This window comes from Ahaetulla prasina, chromosome 2 (genome assembly GCF_028640845.1).
Source record: "Ahaetulla prasina isolate Xishuangbanna chromosome 2, ASM2864084v1, whole genome shotgun sequence".
In the NCBI taxonomy this organism is placed as follows: domain Eukaryota; kingdom Metazoa; phylum Chordata; class Lepidosauria; order Squamata; family Colubridae; genus Ahaetulla; species Ahaetulla prasina.
Window position 1 is genome coordinate 177547692 of NC_080540.1, and position 21098 is coordinate 177568789.

General features: G+C 41.2%; 1 protein-coding gene across 1 annotated transcript in view; it reads right to left on the reverse strand.

Annotated features, from left to right (window-relative positions):
* CACNA1F (calcium voltage-gated channel subunit alpha1 F) overlaps positions 1 to 21098 on the reverse strand; it is a 64238-nt gene that overhangs the window by 3053 nt on the left and 40087 nt on the right. The window contains 15 exon segments of the mRNA XM_058168697.1: positions 512 to 675; positions 1694 to 1825; positions 1946 to 2157; positions 8050 to 8190; positions 8390 to 8520; positions 8917 to 9018; positions 9636 to 9738; positions 9832 to 9928; positions 11175 to 11302; positions 12286 to 12445; positions 13509 to 13600; positions 14101 to 14166; positions 14344 to 14472; positions 18940 to 19023; positions 20434 to 20544. Of these exon segments, the coding sequence (XP_058024680.1) occupies positions 512 to 675; positions 1694 to 1825; positions 1946 to 2157; positions 8050 to 8190; positions 8390 to 8520; positions 8917 to 9018; positions 9636 to 9738; positions 9832 to 9928; positions 11175 to 11302; positions 12286 to 12445; positions 13509 to 13600; positions 14101 to 14166; positions 14344 to 14472; positions 18940 to 19023; positions 20434 to 20544 (1852 nt within the window).

Consider the following 21098-nt stretch of genomic DNA (forward strand, 5'->3'; position numbering starts at 1 on the left):
CCACCTTCTACTAGTCCCCTGTTTAGCTTAGCCAAATATCTTAGTATTTATTCATTCACTAAATGTATAACCGTTCTTCATCATAATTTTTTAAAAAACCTAAACGTAGTATGACTACACACTTTTCTAAGACCACAAGAAGGAATGCAAGTGAAAACACAGTGGATAAAGTAACTCTACAGTTGTTTATAGCCATCCTAACCAATGGACTATTCGATTGCATTTACCATAGTTCTTCACTTAAAAGATTGTGTTTCCAAACTTTCCCCATATGTCTTGAAATTGTACCGTTTCCAAATTTAATTCTATCTCCTGTTCTTGCCCCCAGCCTGTCGCCATTCATTCATCCTAAAGAGACTGTATAGACATTGTTGCTTCATTTGTAGATACTGTACACAGCTTTCTGTGGTGTGAAAGACAACTATTCCTGCAACTAAGACAGGTTTGTATAGTTTCTTCCCTTTCTCTTCCAGCTACTCTCTACCTTACACCAAATCCCCATCATCCTGACCTGCGGGAGTGGCAGGCAAGAGGCGCCGACGCTTGGTCTGCCTGCCGTCCAGTACTCCTTTGCCGAGTCTGCTGTTGACACGATGGGAGAACAGAGGCAGAGAGCCCGCATAGCCACTCTGCCAGGGATGCTGGTGGGACTGAGGGTTGTGCAGATGAGGCTGCCTGTATGAGAAATGCGACCACAAAGTTCAACCCATTATGTGAATTATTCCCAATAACTGGGAGCGAATTTAATTGAATGTGTGAAAGATCACCATGGATATTTCGCAGATGAGACAACTGGGCATTTTTATCGGAGTGGCAAACTCACTTGCTCAGTTCCAAGGTAGTTGAGTTAAGCCTGCAAAGCATAAACTCCAATAGCCAAGAGCCAACTGCAATATGTGATCCCTCAAAAATAAGCCCTCCATCTGCATAAAGTGGCCAGAAACAAACTGTCCTGGATAAAGGACACAGTCTGGTAAACCAAGGTCAGGGATTATGATGTTCTGACCGTGAAGAGAAAGCAGCTTGGACTTTTTCCAAGTCCAGTCCAGGTACAAAAATAGGAGGGCCAAAGCATGCTATTCAGAAAAGCAGGTAAGATGAGTAGTTCAGTCTAGCTGAGCAAATAAAAGTAAGATTTGGGATACACAGATGATAAACATAACTCCCAGTATTTGTTTTATTGAAGACTTTCATGCAGAAGCAGTGGAGTACTTCTCCCATATACAGATCACATTTATTAGCTCTTAAGGGAGATATTCCTGGCTCCTGAGTACAACTTTACAGACACGGTGGCTGATCTTGCAAGCCTTGTACATTGCATTGCCCCTCTGCTTCACAAAATTGTTTTTCGGAGTTTGGGGATTTTGAGGTATCCTCCAAGTCAGACATAGGTTCTGAAGAATTAGAGGGCTTAGTTTTGCCCCTACTCGATGCTCAAGACCTGCTTCTCAGAATGTTCTGCTCATCTGACCTTTTGTCCTCTTCTGGTGAAAATATCCAGAAGGACCATGATAGAGTGTGGACATGACATTGGAAGAGATATTATTTATCTACTGGATAGTTAACTAAAAAAAAATAAATGGAAGTGGAGTACCAAGAAGCAAATCGAGTTCCCTTGTCATTACTTGCAAACAGAGCCAATGCTGTGGTGCAATACTGCACTACTATGCCTCAGTCAGCCCCTAACACTTACTTGTCATGTGGGGGCAGGTTTTCAGAGTCTTCCTCCCGGCTATAGTTTCCCTGCTCAACTGAGGTGTCCTCTATACAAACATCAGTGTGGTTAACTACTTCTTCTACTGTTGGTGGGAAAGTGGAGCGTTGCCTGGATAGAAATATATGGTTGTGAGGAATTACATACCCTCCCATAATTTACCATGCCCCACTGAATTTACAACTACCTTTTTTCCTCCCCTGTCCAAAAGCCCATTCAACCCTTCAGCACCTGTTTATCCTGCGTTGAATGGAAACAACAGGCAAGTCAGCAGGCTCATCACTGCCACTAATGTTCTCTTCATAGGGCTTCAGCCCATTTAACACATGGGAGGAGCTGGTCTTAGAGAGGTGCTGAGAGACCACAGTCTTATCTTCTTGTTCTGCTGGAGTCTCAGCAACTGAGGCATGGTGCTCAGGGGCTTCACTATATAACTCAGAACTCTGTAAGAAGGAAGGAAGGAAGGAAGTCTTGGAAATCAATAATTTTCCTGTTGTCCATTGCTGTTCTTGGATAAGCTTTATATGTGATCTAGCTAGATATTATAAACCGAGCTTGTTCTTTCAAATCTACGTGTCAACCTCAGTCTTACGTTTGGAGCTTCTTTTCTTTTGTCAAATTTGCATACCTGCAGCTTTCTAGTCTTTGGTGCTCTTTGCTCTGGTGTCCCCCCCATTTTCTTTCCAAATTGATTCTTTCCAATGAGACCAAATGGATTTCCAAAGTAAAATCAATATCAGTTACACCACTGGAAAACCCAGGTCTTCCAAAAAAAAACCACATTTATTTATACTTACAAAGAATTGTGATTAATGGCATCTTTCAGTTTATATGTATTTGTATGTTTTGCCCAGGCCCTTATGACCACTCCCAGCTTCATCTGCTCTGTTTAAACTATTCTGCAGCAAGCAGTGTCATTGATGGAAGTGCTATCTTCCACAATCTTACATGCATTTAGAACTGTTTTGGTTTTTTTCCCATGAATATAATTCTGGAAGGCAGTGCGTTTTTTCATGGATTTAGCAGTTGCACTTCAGGTTTTCCTGTATTTTCCTTGTATTGTTAACAATCCTTAGATGAAAGATAGTGACCCAACAAGAGAAAACTTAAGAGAACCCATTTATATGTTGCCCAGATCTGAGATATGACAAAAAAAAACCCCTGACAAGACTTTTTGGAACAGCTGATCACAGATCTTTCTACTCATCCAACTGGACACAAATGACATTGTAAGGCACGCATGACCCCTTCAGCATATGAAGGTTTATTTCATGGGTTTGGGGAGAAAAGGAAAAGATCATGGAGCCCAGCTGGTATTCCCAATCAATGCTTCCCAATGAATGCAAACATTTTTTAAGAGAAATGACTTTTTTTAAATAATTACCAGTTAAAGAAGAAAAGAAATGCAGGGAGGTCGAAACAGGGGATCTAACCCATTATCTTAAAAGTCTCTGCCTTAATACATAAAGCTTGAGTAACAAGCAATGTCAGTCAGACATCATGAGACAGAAAGGCAAGCATAATAAAACAGTGATTACAGAAACACAGTGGGATGGCTTGACAGGTACAGCTTGCTTCAGAGGAACAGACCACATCAGAGAGAAGGCAGGATAGTGCTGTGTAAAAGGAATGAAGTTTCATAAAGTTGGTCTAATGGACTGATGGTAATAAAAAGTGTTGAAAGCATCTGAGTTAATAAAGCAGAGCAAGCTAATAGAAGCAATAACGTGCTACAAGTCTGTTATAAACCATCAAACTAGTCAGAAGAGGAAAAAAAGAGGAAAAAGAAGAAGAGCTTTTGACTCTGTGGTACATGACAAACTTCTCCTAAAACTAAAATCCTATGGCATCTCTGGACCCCTCCACAATTGGATAACAGCATTCCTATCAAACAGACAACAAGTGGTCAAAATAGACAGTGCCCTATCAAATCCTGTTCCTGTCAATAGCGGTGTTCCGCAAGGCAGTGTTCTTGGACCAACACTCTTCATATTATACATTAATGATCTCTGTGACCATATTATAAGCAATAGTGTTCTCTTTGCTGACGATGTTAAACTATTTAATACTACCAACAATACAGCTATCCTTCAAAAACACCTTGACTTTGTGTCGGAATGGTCAAAAACTTGGCTACTCCAATCTCAACCAACAAATGCTCTGTCTTACACATTGGAAAAAAGAATCTGAACACTAAATACAAGCTCGATGGACATTACCTTGTAGATGACCCCCACCCGGTTAAAGACCTTGGAGTTTTCATATCAAATGATCTAAGTGCCAAAGCCCACTGCAACTACATCGCAAAAAAGGCTTTAAGAGTGGTAAACTTAATCTTGCGTAGCTTCTTCTGCAGAAACACTACACTACTAACCAGAGCATATAAAACATTTGCTAGACCAATTCTTGAATACAGCTCGCCTGCCTGAAACCCACACCTCATTTGAGTGTGTCCAGAAATATTTTACAAGAAGAGTTCTCCACTCCTCTAATTACAACACAATACCTTATGCCACCAGACGTGAAATCCTGGGTTTAGAAAATTTAGAACTCCGCCGCCTTCGACAAGACCTGAGCTTAACTCATAGAATCATCTGTTACAACGTCCTTCCTGTTGAAGACTACTTCAGCTTCAATCACAACAATACACGAACACACAATAGATTTAAGCTTAATGTGAACCGCTCCAATCTTGATTGCAGAAAATATGACTTCAGCAACAGAGTTGTTAATGCCTGGAATACACTACCAGATTCTGTTGGTCTCTTCCCAAAATCCCCAAAGCTTTAACCAAAAACTATCTACTATTGACCTCACCCCATTTCTAAGAGGTCTGTAAGGGGCGTGCGTAAGAGCACCAACGTGCCTAGCGTTCCTGTCCAAATGTTCCCTTTGATTGTATCCAATTTCATATAGTTATTACATACTTATGATTATATATATGCTTATATATCGTATAGTTATTCCATGCTTATGTGTGTGTATGTATATATATATATATGTAGGTCTTTGGTTGTTCGGGTGTTCTCCCGTGTAAAATTGGAAGTGTCTTGGCGACGTTTCGACGAAGTCTCATTCATCATCTTCAGGCTTCAGCTTCGTGCTTCTGAGAGCAATGTGTGATCGCAGCTGCGATCACACATTGCTCCCAGAAGCACGGTTGAAGCCTGAAGATGACGAATGAGACTTCGTCAAAACATCGCCGAGACACTTCCAATTTTACACGGGAGAACACCCGAACAACCAAAGACCTACATACAAACACCCGTGAAAACCTCAGAAAACAAATATATATATATATATATATATATATATATATATATATAGCCTCCAACAATACTAGTAGGGAAGAAAACTAGGAAACGTCTAAAGAAGCCAATGTAGCTGACTACAGAATTCAAGAAGGAACTGATACTGATAAAAAAGGATGTTTATTGGAAATGGAAGGAACAGCTAACATGCAAGGACCATTTACAATGCTTCAAATGAGAAGTGTAGGAATCAGGCCACTTGAAAGTGCCTTGAAGACAGTGCTATGATTGCTAAAAGTTAGTAAGTATGTCAAAAATAGGTCCTGAGAAACAAATCTTGCATTTCTTGGCAAGGTAACTTGGATAAGGACAATGCTGAGGATCTGAGCTATCCATCTTTCAGCAAAGTTTTTGACAAGGCTCCACGCAATGTTTTCACTGATAAACCATTAAAGGGTTGTTTAGATGACACAGAAGGATGGTGGTCCAGGAAGTGGCTTGTTAACTATACTCAAAACAATGAGCATAAAATGACATGAAAACCTGATCTGGAAATTGGAAAGCAGTAACCTATGGGATCCCACAAGGATCTGTCTTGGGGACAGTGTTATATAATATCTTTATTAATGACCTGGATAATAGGTGGATGACACAGAAATGGAAGGTTTGGTCTCTGCACTCAAAAATACTGAATGAGATTGCACAGGTTAGAAGTCTGAACTAGGAGGAACAAGATGTCCTCCAAAAGGGAGAATTTGCAATGGATAACATTTAGGGAGATTTGTAGCTTTGCAAGATTGGTGGCTTTGCAGCAACATCATAGAAGGAAAAGGGCTTAGTCACCGAGAACAAGCTGAACATGAACCAGCAGTGCAAGACGGCTGCTAAAAGAGCTAACGTAGTTATGGGCTTCATCAAAAGAAGCACTGCACAAAAGGTACATCAATTACCTATATTCTTCTACTCCAAACCGGAGTACTGTGTAGCAACAAAGATGATATAGGAACTTGAGGATATGTCTACAATAACGGATTAAAGAAATTTGGGGTGCTCAGTTTGGAGAAAAGATTAACGGGAGACTTGATACTGATGCAAGATGTTAAAAGGTACCATAGGGAACTTGTTAATGTCCACAGAAAGTATAAACAAAAATAATGGCTACAAGTCGCACCAACCTAGATTTCTTTTTTAGATGCAAACAAAAACTTCTAAATGGTAGGATCTGTACAACAGTGGAGCTGTCTCCTTATGGGGTTGAGGGTTCTCTACCTTGAGAGATTTTTAAGAGCCTGGGCACTCTTGAGGCTAGTTTAGTCAGTTCTAATGCAAATTACAGAGGGACTGTTTAGAAGTCCATGCAATCTCTTCCAATTCCACAGTTTGATGATAATCCAATATTCTAGAGTTTGAAGTTGGAGAAGAAATTGTAATGCCCAAGCTCAGCACTCATAAACTGAATATGAAAAAAATGCAACCATGAAAAAGAGAATGAATAATGGGTGTCCACAGGGAGGGGCTCAAAAAAGTAGAGCTGGCAGCCACAATCATACAATCAAGCACTTTTTACATACATGGTTGTGACCATCATTTTGACTTTTTTAACCCCCACTGCGGACATCCTTGGAATAATCTGAAGTAAATGTAAACTTGGCTCACTCACAGAAAATTAATTGCTGTATATTCTTTAGCTCCAAACCTGATAGAAAAAGAGGGCTTTTAGACTTAAGGGAACAATTTGAGCCATATTTCTTTTTTAGAAATCAGCCATTAATATGCCACATGATAGAAATTGGCTCCCGGTTTGTGTGGGAGGGGAACAAGGCAAGAAATCTTCAGAGGAATTTCTTCAAAAAATGCTCTCCAAATTCTTTTACAGGCTTCATGCAAAATAAGAACAGTAGTCTCTGACTTTCTAGCCCTGTCATGCTAGAAACACACTATAAATCTGCAGACAGAATTCTTATTCCCTTTCTCCAAATATCTCAAATTCTCTTCTCTTCTGCAGTTCATAACACCATATTGTACATGCATCTGCTCTTCTAGAAACTTAGTAGCAACCTTTTCCAATTTCAGCACAGAAGAGTAGGTGTGGAAAAACAGGCTAGCTGAATTGTCTCATTTGCAATTAGCTTGAGGTGCACTAGGATTTGACTTTCAAAATAATTCATCTTTTAAAATCTATTCATGTTAATTCCATGTTGAAACCCTGTCTTAAATAATAATATTGAACCAAATCATAGCCAATCAATGAGCAACTGGTGCTTGGAGTTAAGCTCTCTTTTGGCGCTCCAGGGATCTCATGCTCTTGAATGGGTTTTGGGGCACACTTGGCTATAATTCTCAGCTTATCAGAACTTGTAGTCCACACATTAGAGATATACCATGGGAAGCTGTGCTAAAACAAGCTGTATGATTAAAGAAAAAGCTGGACCATCCCAACCAGAGAAGAAAATTAAGCATTTTTTAAAACCTCAGTTCCAACAAAATTCTTTTTCAAACGGAATATTTTATTATTCATTAGATTTATATCCTGCCTTCTTTTTGTAGAAATACTATTTTTTTTACAATAATAAACTCTGTGAGTTGGATTGAGTTGAGAGAGACTGCCGGTCTCAGGGTCACTCAGCCAGTTTTCATGTCTAAGGGAGAACTAGAACTCACAATTTCCCAGGACCTTCAGCTACTGTGTCAAACATAGGTTTTACTATGAATATGAAGCTAACTGTACTCCACTCCAAAGAAGGTTCCAATAAACAGTAGCCTTGTTCTAGATTAACAGATAATAGCCATCCACACATTGGAGACCTCACTCTTACTAAACTGGCAAAAAACGTTTTCTCACTTCACAGAACAGAATTCACATGAGTGGGTTCACATGAGTGAAAGTTCCTCCATGCAAAAATACATATCTCCTGTAAATAAATTTTTTAAAAAACTTAATATGTCAGAAAGGGTTCCAACCCAGCATTCTTCCTAATCTATTTTTTTTCCTTTTCTTTGAAGAAAAATCAATAAAGTGCTTCCTACCATGAAACCTTTTCACAACTACAAATTTGCTTCCTTAAATCCAAACAAAGGCTTTACCTTGTAAATGGCTGTCTCTTCCTCAATGATTTTTCCCTCAACTTCTTCTTCTTCTTCCTCCTCCTCCTCTTTTCCTTCCAGGTCACAGGACATTGCTCTGCGGATCTCAGGCCCTAGATCTTGTAAGCAGCTCAGTCCAACCTTAATGAGAAGAGGGCCCAAAACAAAAAGATCAGCTGTCTGTGTTTCAGGGCCTCTTCATCTGGCCATTTAAGACAGGGGGTCTCCAACCATGGCAAAGCTGGCTGAGGAATTCTGGGAGTTGAAGTCCACAAGTCTTAAATTGCCAAGGTTGGAGACCCCTGATTTAAGGGATTAGTCTTAAAAGTGGTAGAGTTACCTGCAAGGCGGAGGAGTTGCTTGGGGACCCATCTGGTCCAAGCAGTCCCTTTTCTTTCCGCTTACGGAATTTACGGAAATAATCTTGGATCAGGAATGTGGCATAGAATTTTCCTACAGTTATCTCCTCTCCTGCCAGTGGAAGATGCAAGCGTTTAGGAACCTGTGGCTAAGTTCAAAGCATTCACGTTCCCCTAAAAACCTTGAGGTGATGTTACAGGAATGTTTGGCTTTTTTTTTTAACTACAAGAGAATAGCACCACTGTTCTTGTAGTGCTGAATGCATTTTGTTGTTTTCAAGGATGACTTCCATTTTGCATCAAGAACAGTTATCAGGGAAAAAATATTTTTGTTACACCTGCAGAATTTTAACTGGTACAGCACCAAACAAGTCTTAACAGCTGTTCAACTTCTGTGAATATTTAAGTGGCCCATTAAGCTAAAGTAATGTTTAATCTTCCCTCCTCTCTTGATTTACGGAGACTTGATAAGAGATTCATTTAACAGAAAGGACAAAGGAACACTGACCTTCTGCAACAGGTAACACCTCATCCAGTAATTTGGGCTTAGTCCGTTTCCAGATCTTTTTGATGACAGAACGGAGTTCCCTATTGGCTATATCCAGGTCTCCTATAGGAGAAGAGGAGAATGAGATTTTATTCCTGATTCCTCTACTAAGTTATCCAAAACTATCCCAAGTAGCTTTGGAACTGAAAAACGAAAAGTGGGAATATGGTCAGATGGAGGTGAAATGAATTAGGGAAGAAAAGAAAATGGGGAAAAAAAATATTTCTGGTTTAGATATGTGATCTATAGACGTCTTCCCAGCCTTATATAACTATAGCTGTATTCCCGTTGTAGTCCAAGACATCTGGAGAAAACCAATTTAAATGGCAGGCACGGAGCCTGGGGAAAGCATCCCTGGCATTTTTGTCCGTTTTAGTAAAACAGGAAGGTTGGCTCTCGAGAACAGCATCTTAGGACAGCCTTAGAACACAGGATTCTAAAACAGCTGCATTATTTTATGGTATCACAGATTCATCTAATTTGTTTTCCACTACTCCAGCAAAACAAAAGCAGGAGGAAAAAAATGGAGAGAAGGGAGGAGTCTGTGGGATTAGGGTAGATGGAACATAGGAGGAGCTGCTGAGAACAGGGAAAAGGTTTGTGGAAGCTTAACTAGAAGCCTGAAAACAGGAACTCTCTTCATGTACAAAATACTTCTCTGCATTAAATTAGTGCTTTACCTTCCGTCTTGATCTTTAGTGATGTACGCACCAGAGCAAAGAGGGTGGCATTGAAAGTGACAGTTCCATCTGAGTTCAATGGCATGTTCATGGCCACCAGTCTCTAAAAAACAGGCAAATTAAATCAAGAATCCCTGTAATCTCCTCCCTGTGAGTGGTCACTATAGTCCAGATGAATCTGATTTTGTTGACTTACTTTGCAGGCCACTCGGTGAGGACAGAGCTTCCCAAAACCCAGAGGTGGCTGTATCCGGCGCAAGAGGGTCACCACATCCAGGTGCTTGATGTAACCTCTGGAAGAGCAACCTTTATTTAATTAAGCCTTCCTCTACCTGATCTCCTTTAGTTTTGATGGACTATTCTCATCACCTCCAGTTCCCATGGTGAATGGGAAAGTGTGAAACACACCTGTCATCTGTCATTATAGGCTGCAGATACTCTAAATTAATCTGCATGAATTACATTTTCACATGTATTAAGCACACGAATAGACAAGAATTATAAAGGAGCAGAATTTAAAAAGCATAGATTTAAACCAGAGGTCTATTAATTCAAATGTTTATCAAATAGCAGAATAGAAAGTAATAATGCTATGAAACACATTTCAAAGAACATTCTAAATCAGAAAGATGTAGGAAATGGACAACGTCGCTCCTCGGAAAATACACTTTGCCTCGTCCCAATGATGTTGCTACCATATTATTTTATCTGAAATCCATGAGGGAAACAGACTTAATCATCCTCAGCTGTTAAGTGACATTTCTCTCCTTGGTTAGAAACCATCCAAAGGCAATCCTCAAGGTGTATAAAATCACCAGGTTTTGTCACTCAGCATCCTGAAGAGAAATCGACTGTCTTGAAACAAATAGCAGCAGGAGAGAGTCAGCAACTGGGATATTCATTGTCACAATTACAGGCCTGTGCCAATTTCAGATGGATGGAGAGTCATCTAACTCAGCACTGAGGAAAAACCCTCAAAATAGTAAAATCATCAATGAGCCTTGATGGCGCAATGGTTAGAGTGCAGTACTGCAGGCTACTTCTGCTGATTGCTGGCTGCCTGCAATTTGACAGTTCAAATCCCACCAGGCTCAAGCTTGACTCAGCCTTCCATCCTTTCGAGGTGGGTAAAATGAGGATCCAGATTGTTGGGGGCAATATGCTGACTCTGTAAACTGCTTAGAGAGGGCTGTAAAGCACTGTGAAGCGGTATATAAGTCTAAGCGCTGTTGCTATAAAATCATGATCTAGAAACGATAGTACCAGTTCCTCAGGCAGGATTACCACTTACATTTTATTTTCAAAATATTAACTCAATATATAATCTACAGTGCCTTTTGTGGTATGCATCAAAGCTATCAAAAGAAAGTAATATTCTTCTATTGTCTCTGGTAACAGTAGAACACTAGAAATTGTGCAGCTTAAGAGCAGTTAAAGATTTCTCCTTATTGTCTGTGATGGAAAATTCTGGAAGATACCGCTACTATTTCCAAAAGAACTTACTGAAACTATTTCAATAAATGGAATTAAGTTTCTTACTTGGCAGCTGGATCATATTCCGACCAGATCCTCTTGAACTCATCGAGGTGGTGGGGACCCAGAATGGACCAGTCCCGAGTCAGATAGTCAAAATTGTCCATGATGACAGCAACAAAGAGGTTAATGATCTAATAGACAAAATGAGGAGAGCAAAAAAATCAGAAGCAAGCAGCTTGATCCTGTGAAGGTTATTTAGAAATAAGTCCTGTTGGGCTCAGCAAGTGTTCATAAAACTGTACTCAAGTTGAAGAACAGGAATTGATGCCAGAGAACCTTAGTGAGAGTCAGCAGCTCTTTCTAAGGGTCATTGCTTTGATTTGGGCTTGGAACATATTCAATAACAACAGAAAGTGTGCCTTGGAATAGCTGTCATCAGTAGGATGTCTCTCAGTATTCTGGACTGTAACTTGCCTCCCCTTTGGCTGGGGATGAGGGGAGCTATTTTACACTGTATTACATTTGACTGAAAAACATTTAGAGAACAGTGCTTGCCCACAATGCCCTTTCTTTTCAACACGGATAGTATACCCCATATTTGGGATAGGAGGAGGCCTTTTTATCAGGGAATGTTCATGAGCATCAATCCTCCTCATTTTAGCAAATAAGCCTGACCCAATGGGGAAAGGAAATGGAATAAGTCACACACAGATCATTGGTATCATTAGTAACAATGCCAGAGCATCATCTGAGGTTGAAACAGTGCTGTTGCTCCTGCTGTTATTGACTAAGCAGAGAAACGGGAGAAGCACATTACAGGATCCTCTCTGTGCAACAGAGATGAAACAGCAGCCAGAGGGGGGAGAGCATTTTTAAAGAGATAAACTGCAGGAATGGAGATAGCTAAGCGGCACCCACTCTAGCTTCCAGCTGTTCATTTGCTTCCAATTGCAGAAACAACTTCAAAGATGACACATATGTTCTCTGAGTTAGGTCTATTTTCAGGCAGCACAACCGGTGCATCAAAACTGACATGCATGGTGGGAACCAATGTTTTAGTTTGGTAGTTATAATGAGATGGAGCTTGGCTCTGCAGAAGAGGGACTGGGTTGATAGATTTAGAATCCAGCTGCTAAATGGGAAGAGTAGAGGGTACTTTATGTCAGGAACTTACCAAGAAGGCACACAGCATGAAGAAGCTGATGAAATAGACAATGGCAAAGTTGCTACCACAAGTGAATTCCTCCCCAGGTTCAAAATCAGACTCAGGGTCACAGCGCTTGCCAGGCAAGCTGGCCAGCATGATCTCCTGCCAGGCTTCCCCTGTGGCACACCTGGAAGGACAAGATGGGAAAAAACAGGCTGAATGTATCCTGCCAGAACAGAGAGAATGTAAGAAAGTATGGAGTGAACAGACAAAAGAAGCCCTCTTTAAATTTGTTTGGGGGACGATTTAGGAGGTGCACCTGATAAAAGTGCAAAGCTGGGTGTGTGTGTGTGTGGAGATTAAACGGAGTCAAATGCCATTAGATCTAAGATAGGAGACAAGTAGGAAATCCGAGGGCTGGAAGTTAGCCTGGGAGGGTATGGCACGTTCTTCCATCCCATGACAATACACATGCCCATCTAGAGCAGTCAAGCTAATATTGATGGAATCTATTTTTTATTACATTTTAGGAGGAAAGACAGGAAAACAGATACAACAGATGTAATAAAAGACTTGTTAGAAATCATCTGTGATGCTTAGAAGCACTGCATGTTTTGGTAAACTCACTGATGGCACCCTCTGAATCACCATTATAGAAAAGGGAGCACAACTACATTCCTACTATTTATATGTATATCTGAAAAGGTCCTTTGGTGCCTATTCAGCTTGTACACCCCAAACTGTTCTTATTTTTGTGGTATTTAATAACCAGTCTGTTGGGACAAAGTAATGCTTTGATAAATGTCTAGCCCTGCTTCCAAATACCAAAATCTTGCTTTTAATTCTGATTTATTATAAACCTGAATTGGACCAAACACTCAGCTGGGATTTCTTCTTTAGAACAATTAATCAATGGAACAACTTGTTCCCAAAAGTTGTGAATGCTCCAACACTGGAAATTTTTAAGAAGAGATTGGATAACTATTTGTCTGAAATGGTATAGAGTTTCTTGTCTAAGCAGGGGGTTGGACTAGAAGGCCTCCAAGGTCCCTTCCAACTCTGTTATTCTGTCCTGTCCTGTCCTATCCTATCCTATCATTCTGTGTAGCCATAATTTGTGAATTAGAATTTAGTTTGTAAATCGACCCAAATTCTGGCAGCTCTTTGGAAACAAGGGATGAAGAAAGAAGCCATTTGCTTATTGTCTCCCAAATTAAGAAGGAGCATGAGAAGGAGAGGAACAGAGATACCTGAAAAGCAGCAACACAGCTTGTGGAAAGGTCTGGAAATTATTGTTGCGATTGATGGCTGTACTATCTTGCATAGCTATTTTGCCAAAGGTCTGAAAGACAAGGAATCCAATTTCAGGTTCATGACAAGATAAAAACTCTAATACAAAATGTTTCCAGGTGCACATAATTCATCCTTCCTTGCATTATGTCTCCTTTATAAGAACAGAAAATAAAAACAATACTTCTGCTATGTTGCTAGAAGTGCAGCTGGATGATGCTTCCAGAATACAGCAAGAGCTAATTTTCCGGCTCCAACCATAGATGGCAGTAAATGTTTCTGGGCAACATTATGCATTTAATCGGCACACTATAAAAACGTAGGAAGTACTTAGGCTGGTTGGAACACCTACGCACATACAAATATCTGTTGCATGCACATCGCTGCCTTGCACAAATGAAAGATCAATGAAATCAAATCTTTCAGTTCTGATACTACAGAGCCTCATACAAAGGTGCAGTTCCTACACCCACAAAACACCTACAAGTCACTCAGGTTTGTGCAAAGATTCATTTGCAAGAAAAAATGCAGCGACGAAGATTATCTGCTCACCTGCATGCCAATGACAGCATAGATAAAGAAAATCATGGCAATGAGGAGGGCCACATACGGCAAAGCCTGGATGGACAGGGAAAAAAAACCATAGTAGTGCATTTCGAGAAATAAGTCTAATGCTCCTGTTAGCACATTTCCCAAGTATGTTCTTTCCTTCCTACCCTGCTAGAGCAAAGTATGCAGCAATTTTAAGCCTTAGATTTAAGGCAATGGTTACTTTCTCATCATTCCCCTTCTGACCTGGAAAGATTTGATGAAAGTCCAGAGGAGGGTACGGATACCCTCACCTTTGCTGAGGAGCTTGACCAGGCGCATGACACGGAAAAGGCGGAAGAAGGTGATAGAGATACGGGAACTGTCCTCTGAGCTCTGTGGAGTCGAGTGGAATGGGGTCAGCAAGAGGTTAGATTACAACAAGCAAGCCCATAGTAGAAACGTATGTATACATATGTGTTGTGTCTTGCCCGCTCTCACAGCAGCCGGGGCCTTCTTATCTGCTCCCGAACATGGAGGAATGTATGCCTCCCGGCCCCAGTCCTGGCTCCATGCCCAGACAAGCTGAAGAGGAGGGGGCACCTCCCGGTCCCAGCCCTGGCTCCATGCCCAAGCAGGCTGCAGAGGAGGGAGCATCCCCCGGCCCCAGCCCTGGCTCCATGCCCAGGCAAACGGAGCAGTTAGACCCCTCCCCCTCCTCCACAGCATGTGAGCCTGAGGAAAGTTTATTTCCAACAGCTGCTGATTGGAGTGACCCTCGCATCAGAAGACTGGATAGGCGGAGGCAACAGAAGGAAGGGAGGGGCAGGCCCTAATGAGTGCTGAGTCATGGAGCCACACCCCATGGCCTATATAAAGGATCTGCTTTCTGGCAGTCTCTGAGTCAGGCAAAGTCGAACTTATCTTGCTGAAGTCACTTTCTGGTCTCCTGCCTGCTCTGAGGACTTTGCTAGGACTTTGGGCAGAGCTGCAGAGGCAAGCCTGATTCGGATTTCCCTGACCCGGCCGTCAGCGGAGGAGTGGGACACGACAATATGACACAGGGCAGGGTACTAAATCCACCCTACCATCTTGCTGAATCTGTATGTACAGCTTCACCTAGCTCTGTATTCAGCTTTGAACTGGGAGCAGCAGCCATGACAGTGATGGCCTTCCTCCTATATTCTGCTCCAACAGTAAAGTTTAGAGGTATGACATTGCCATTGTACATGATGCTCTTATTTATTCTCTATATATAAAAAAGCAAAAACCACTCGCGCATTAATCACGAAATTTACAGAACTGTAAAGCCTACAAACTTGAAATTTGCCACATATATTCCTCTTGGCTTCTAGGTGCTCATTAAGAAAGGATTTTTCGAAATGACCATCATAGCATTAGTATTTCCTATATTATTATAAAACACTCTGATGCTAATTAGTTAGACGTTCTACTCCCCCTCCGAACTTGAAAGTAACTCTGGAAAGAATGGGATAGCATAGGACAGGTTTCTGTGGGGCAAGCCTCATGGAGAGAAGGGGCTAAAAAGCCTGAGGGAGAGAAGCGGGTAGGATAGGAGACGTTTCTGTGGGGCAAGGCTGAGGGAGAAAAGGGGATCTATGGGGCCAGCCTGAGGGAGAGAAGGAGCTAGGATAAGAGAGGCTTCTGTGGAGCCAGCCTGAGGGAGAGGAGAGGCTTTTGTGGGGCCAGCCTGAGGAAGAGAAGGGGAGTGGAGAGGATCTATGGGGCCAGCCTGAGGAAGAGAAGGGGAGAGGAGAGGCTTCTGTGAGGCTAGCTTGACGGAGAAAAGGGGAGAGGAGAGGCCATCTTAACTACTCATTAATTTTCAAACTCTAAGTGTCAATTAATCAAGCCTAATCACATAGTTTCATAGTGGAGCACAGGTATTCAGCTAATAGTTAATAGATGCACTTTGTGAGACAAACATATTTGTATATCTGCAAATATGTGAGAAGTAAGCTCCATTTCCTTGGCCACCAGCATCTACCTCCAGGAAAGCCTGAGCAGCTCACAATATATTGGGTATAGCTATGACTCCCTCTGCCTGAACAGCTGCCTGTTCTGCTCCTAGTCCAGACATTTCTCTGGTCCAGGATTAACAGAACAGAGCTGTGTAGTTGCTAGGCAACTGTACCACTTTCCTTTTTCCTGCCTCCATCCCCAGCAAAACCTGCTGGTCCCAGAAAAAAATGACAGAAAATCCTTAGCTATAAGTGGGGGCAAAGGTGCCAGTAGAGCCAAATTGCCATTATTCAAGACCAACCTAAAAAAATAACACCATTGCATGTATGGCTGGCAAGACCAAACTGATACTCCCATACTATTCTTTTGGTTATCTTTGCCCAACAACATCTTGCATTCATTCCCAAGTCCTCCACCACTTTTCTTCAGTTTGGTCCATTCAGAATCCTCAGCCAATGAGATTGCAATGGGAGCTTCACATCTGGGAGGCACAAAGTTATAAAATACAGTGGCTAGGAATGACTGCTCTACCATGTATATGCTCATTTGTTTATTTTATATGCATTGCCCAAAAAATGCGTATTTACAACACACTGATACATAGCATCTATTGAATTCTGCTTGAATTTAAAGACACTAATTTTATACAGTAATTTACAAATCCTATGATAGTGAGGCTTGTCACATCAACATTTATACCTTCATGCTTTATCACTGGCCTGTTTCATTCCTTTTAGCCCAGGGGTTCCCAACCCCTGAGCCATGGCCCACTACCAAGCCATGGCTTATTCAGAACTGGGCTGCATGGGTGGTGGGTTGGCCTGCGCATGCATGTAGCTTAACTTGCGTGAGTGGTGGGCTGGTGTGCACTTGTGTGTCCATGCACACGCCAGCCTGCCGCTCACACAAAGTCAAACTGCCTGTGCATGTGCCAACCCATCCCTTGTGCGGCCTGGTTCCCCTTCACCACCACCGCCAGGCTGCCAAGGTTGGGGACCACTGTTCTAGCCAATATCTCTGGCATACAGTTATTTTTTTATCACCTTTCCTCCAAGGAGCTTAGAGCAAGTTCTTATTTTCTTTTTATCCTCACAGCAACTCTTGAAATAAGGCAAGTAAGAATGACCCTGTGAACCAATGGGGATTTGAACCTATGCCTTTCTTCTTGTAATTTAGCACTCTAACCACAATACCACCTTGACCCACTGTGGATTTTGTCATTGCTTCTGCATTACATGGCTCAACTTTTTTGATTCATGGGGTAATACTCTCACCCTCTTATAGCTTCCTTTCTGTCGGAGAGAAGGAATCACAAACATGATTGAAGAAATGGTGGAGGTACATAAGATCAAGCCTTACTTGTACTTACGGGACCGCCTGCTGTTACCTCATGCCTCCCACCGACCCGTACGCTCACACAGAGAGGGACTTCTCAGGGTACCGTCCGCCAAACAATGTCAGCTGGCGGCCCCCAGGGGAAGATCCTTCTCTGTGGGGGCTCCTACTCTCTGGAATGAACTTCCCCCTGGTTTACGCCAAATATCTGACCTTCGGACCTTTCGCCGCGAACTGAAAACATATTTGTTTGTTCGCGCGGGGCTTTCTTAAATTGGGGAGATTTTAAATTTAATTTTTTAGTTTTAAATTGGGGTTTTTTAGATTATATATTTTAATTTATCGGCCTAACTGTATAATAAGTTTTTTAATCTATTTTTAATTGTATATTGTTTATTTTTATCTTGGCTGTACACCGCCCTGAGTCCTTCGGGAGAAGGGCGGTCTAGAAATCTAATAAAATAAATAAAAATAAAATAAATAAGCCAATTTTGTGTCTCATAATATCTAGTGCATGAAAGCAGCAATACAGACAATATATGGAGGAAAAAAGAAATAGGAGGATAGAATCCAGAGATGAGTAAATAAAAGACAAAGAAATTCAGAAAATAAAATAACTTTGGAGCAAATTATATATTCCCAAAACATATTCATTTCTTGCATAAAGAATAACCACAACAAAACATGGAATAAAAGCTTTGGAGAAAGTTGATTTTTGTTTGTTTTGTGATTTCTAGGTTTAGATCTATCCTCAGTCATAAAAACCTAATGGCTAATGTTGGCCGGTCATTCTCTCTTGCTGATCACAGGATTGTGTACCGAGAGAGAATTGTTGATTGTTTTGAGAATAAAAGGAAAGAGGACCCATGTACGCTTTGTTAAGCTTCTAGAGAAAAGGCAGGCTATCCATCTAACAAATAATATAGCAAATAAATAACAAAAGCAAATTCTTTGTGATAGCAGGGAGCTATATTTGAATTACATAGTCAGGGGGAAAAATATCAGGTGTATTAGTCCTTTCAGTAAATAAGCACTCTACATGGGGCTGCTCTTGAAGAGCATCTGGAAGCTTCAGCTGGTGGGAAATGCAGTGGCATGGGCAGTTAGGTTGGTTCTACCTTTGCCAGGCAGTGGCATCAGGTGGGGGCAAATTACATCAGCCAAGGAGCTTTGTTGGATGGGACACAGCACCCGCCCTTCAGAATCTCATTTCTCGTGAAGTGAGATTGGCCCCAACACTGTTCATCTTCTGAATGGCCCTCAAATTTGGCTTTACCTTCAGGCCTGGGGTTCCCATGGAAGTGTGGAGCCTGTTAAATGGGCATTATACGTTTAGGCTGCGTTCTTCCTTGTTTTTTGTTACAGTTTTTACATTGTTCATGTTATCTTTTAACTGTGTACATAATCCAGAATCAAAACTCAATCAATCAATAAAATAAGCATACAGTATGACATATCCTGCCTCTTTCAACAGCTGTTCTGCAAATGAACCAACACTGCTCAGATAGCTTCTTTGGGACAGGTATCATACTGGGGATCACTCACGTTGAATTCAGTAACAGCAATGTCTACGATACTCCCAACCACAATCAGAGCATCAAAGGTATTCCATGCATCAACAAAGTAGTGCTGCAAGAGAACAACAGAGAAAAGCTCCAGAAAGAGCCAGTCAGAACTAATTTACATCCACAGACCCACCTACACCTATTTTACCTAACTAAGCAAAAATAGCATGGGCCTGTCCTATTAGAATGGTTGGTCCCAGTGGTGAAATCCAAACCGGTTTGCTACCGTTTCGCTGTCCACGCATGCACGCTGTGCACCAAATGTGTGTGGCATGCACATGCACAGTGTGCGCATGTGCAGTGTGTACCAAATGTGTGCTATGTGCATGTGCATGCACAGTACGTGTCAAAAGGAGGCTTGGGAAGATGAGTAAAAGCAAGGGGGGTGGATCAGCTGTGATTTGCCATTTAACTTCGCTAGAAAGCAGGATTTCCTGCTTTCTAGCGAAGCTAAACCCCGCTGCACAGCTGATTGTTGGAAATACTGGTTTGGAGGAATTGGTAGCTTTTTTTAACTACTGGTTTGCTTGAACTGCTAGCATTTCACCCCTGGTTGGTCCCCTTCTTTCCCTTGGGCAAAATTCAAGATAGAGTTTGGGTTATATAACACCAAAATAACCGAAGCCCAATCTTGGGCAGAGCCTCTGCTTTCTTAAATTTTTTCAGATGTGTAGTGCTCCTGCTTCAGCTAATTTTCATGTCGCAGAGTAAGCAGAAAGGGCATGCAACAAGGAAACACAACCCTCCCTTTCCAGAAGCTCTTTACCATCTTAACAAAATTCAAGCCTGGACAGTTCAATTTTGTCCTTTGGGGGCTCAAGACTGAGAGGTGGGGGAAGGCACAGGCACAATATCTTATTCAGCATTATTAACCAACCTGAGTGGTTGGCATGAGTTGGCCTAAAAACCAAAATGCATTAATCACACATTTTTCACCACCACCTACTCTGCTTGAAAATGTGATCTTAAAATATAAAAAATGTGTTTTGGGAAAAGGCTCCTGTGCTGCAATATTAAATGCTTCAGAATTTAATGCAAAGAGGTATGTCTATCCTAAATTCCTGAAGAGGATACGCACCAAATAAAGGCATTTTTACAGGCAAGATTTAAAAGTGTAGGGCTCTAGAGATTGACAAAACTATTTACCAGAACTTGAAAATCTGGCAAATAACCTCACCTCCCTTCTCACATTACAACAGTAACTGAGCATACCGGAAAGAATATGAGCATTTTCTTGGACTGAACACTGCACCATCAGAAATAAAGAGGTCCTCCAAAGATAGCTCTATTGAATAACTTGAAAGAGGAGTTCCTCTCAACAAACAAATTGTTATATATGATGCAGAAAATTGAGGTAAGAACTCTTTTAAGTCTCTTAATGAAAATCCTTCAACACATGATAGTGTTGATCAGAGGGTTCTGGAATTATGGGAAACAGTCCGCAATGTGTTTACTTTTTGCAAAACTCCCAAACCTTGGGCTTGAAGGCAATAATCTTCAGAAACATTTCAACAGTGAAGAGGCCTGTGAACACCATATTGAGCAGATCCATCACGTTATTAAAAGGCTCTGATTGTTCATAGTGCTGAAAGAAGAGATAAGGCATGAATAATACAGGAGAATTTTGCAAATCTTGGTGATTCCAGTGGGATTTGTTAAGAATCTCCTTATAATAAGAGTGAATGCTGAACTCTTTCCTAGTTTTCCTTCTTGTTCTGAAGTCATGCACATACAGGTTTATGCAGATTATCCCATGGCCTTATCTTTGTCATCTATTTTGCTGCTCTGCAGCTGAATCCCCAACTTCTGTGGCACCTCCAGCATCTCCATTTTCTTCATATGGCCTGGAGTAAATTTTCTCATAGTTTACCAATTCATTACATTCACCACTCAGGCCCTAAATATTAGTTTTACATATTTATTTTAGAACTAGGTTTATCTATTCACTTTACTGAAAATAAGTTTTTCTAGTCATATCTTATTACAGTAGTGATCGCATGACTGCGTTTTTCTGCACGCATTTGGATCCCATTTTTATTCTAAAAATTCCTACATGAATGCATTTCAGTAAGCAATGAGTTGACCTGCCTTGCTCATAGATTTTATAAGGGTGGATTTGTAACCCACTTATCTATTCTC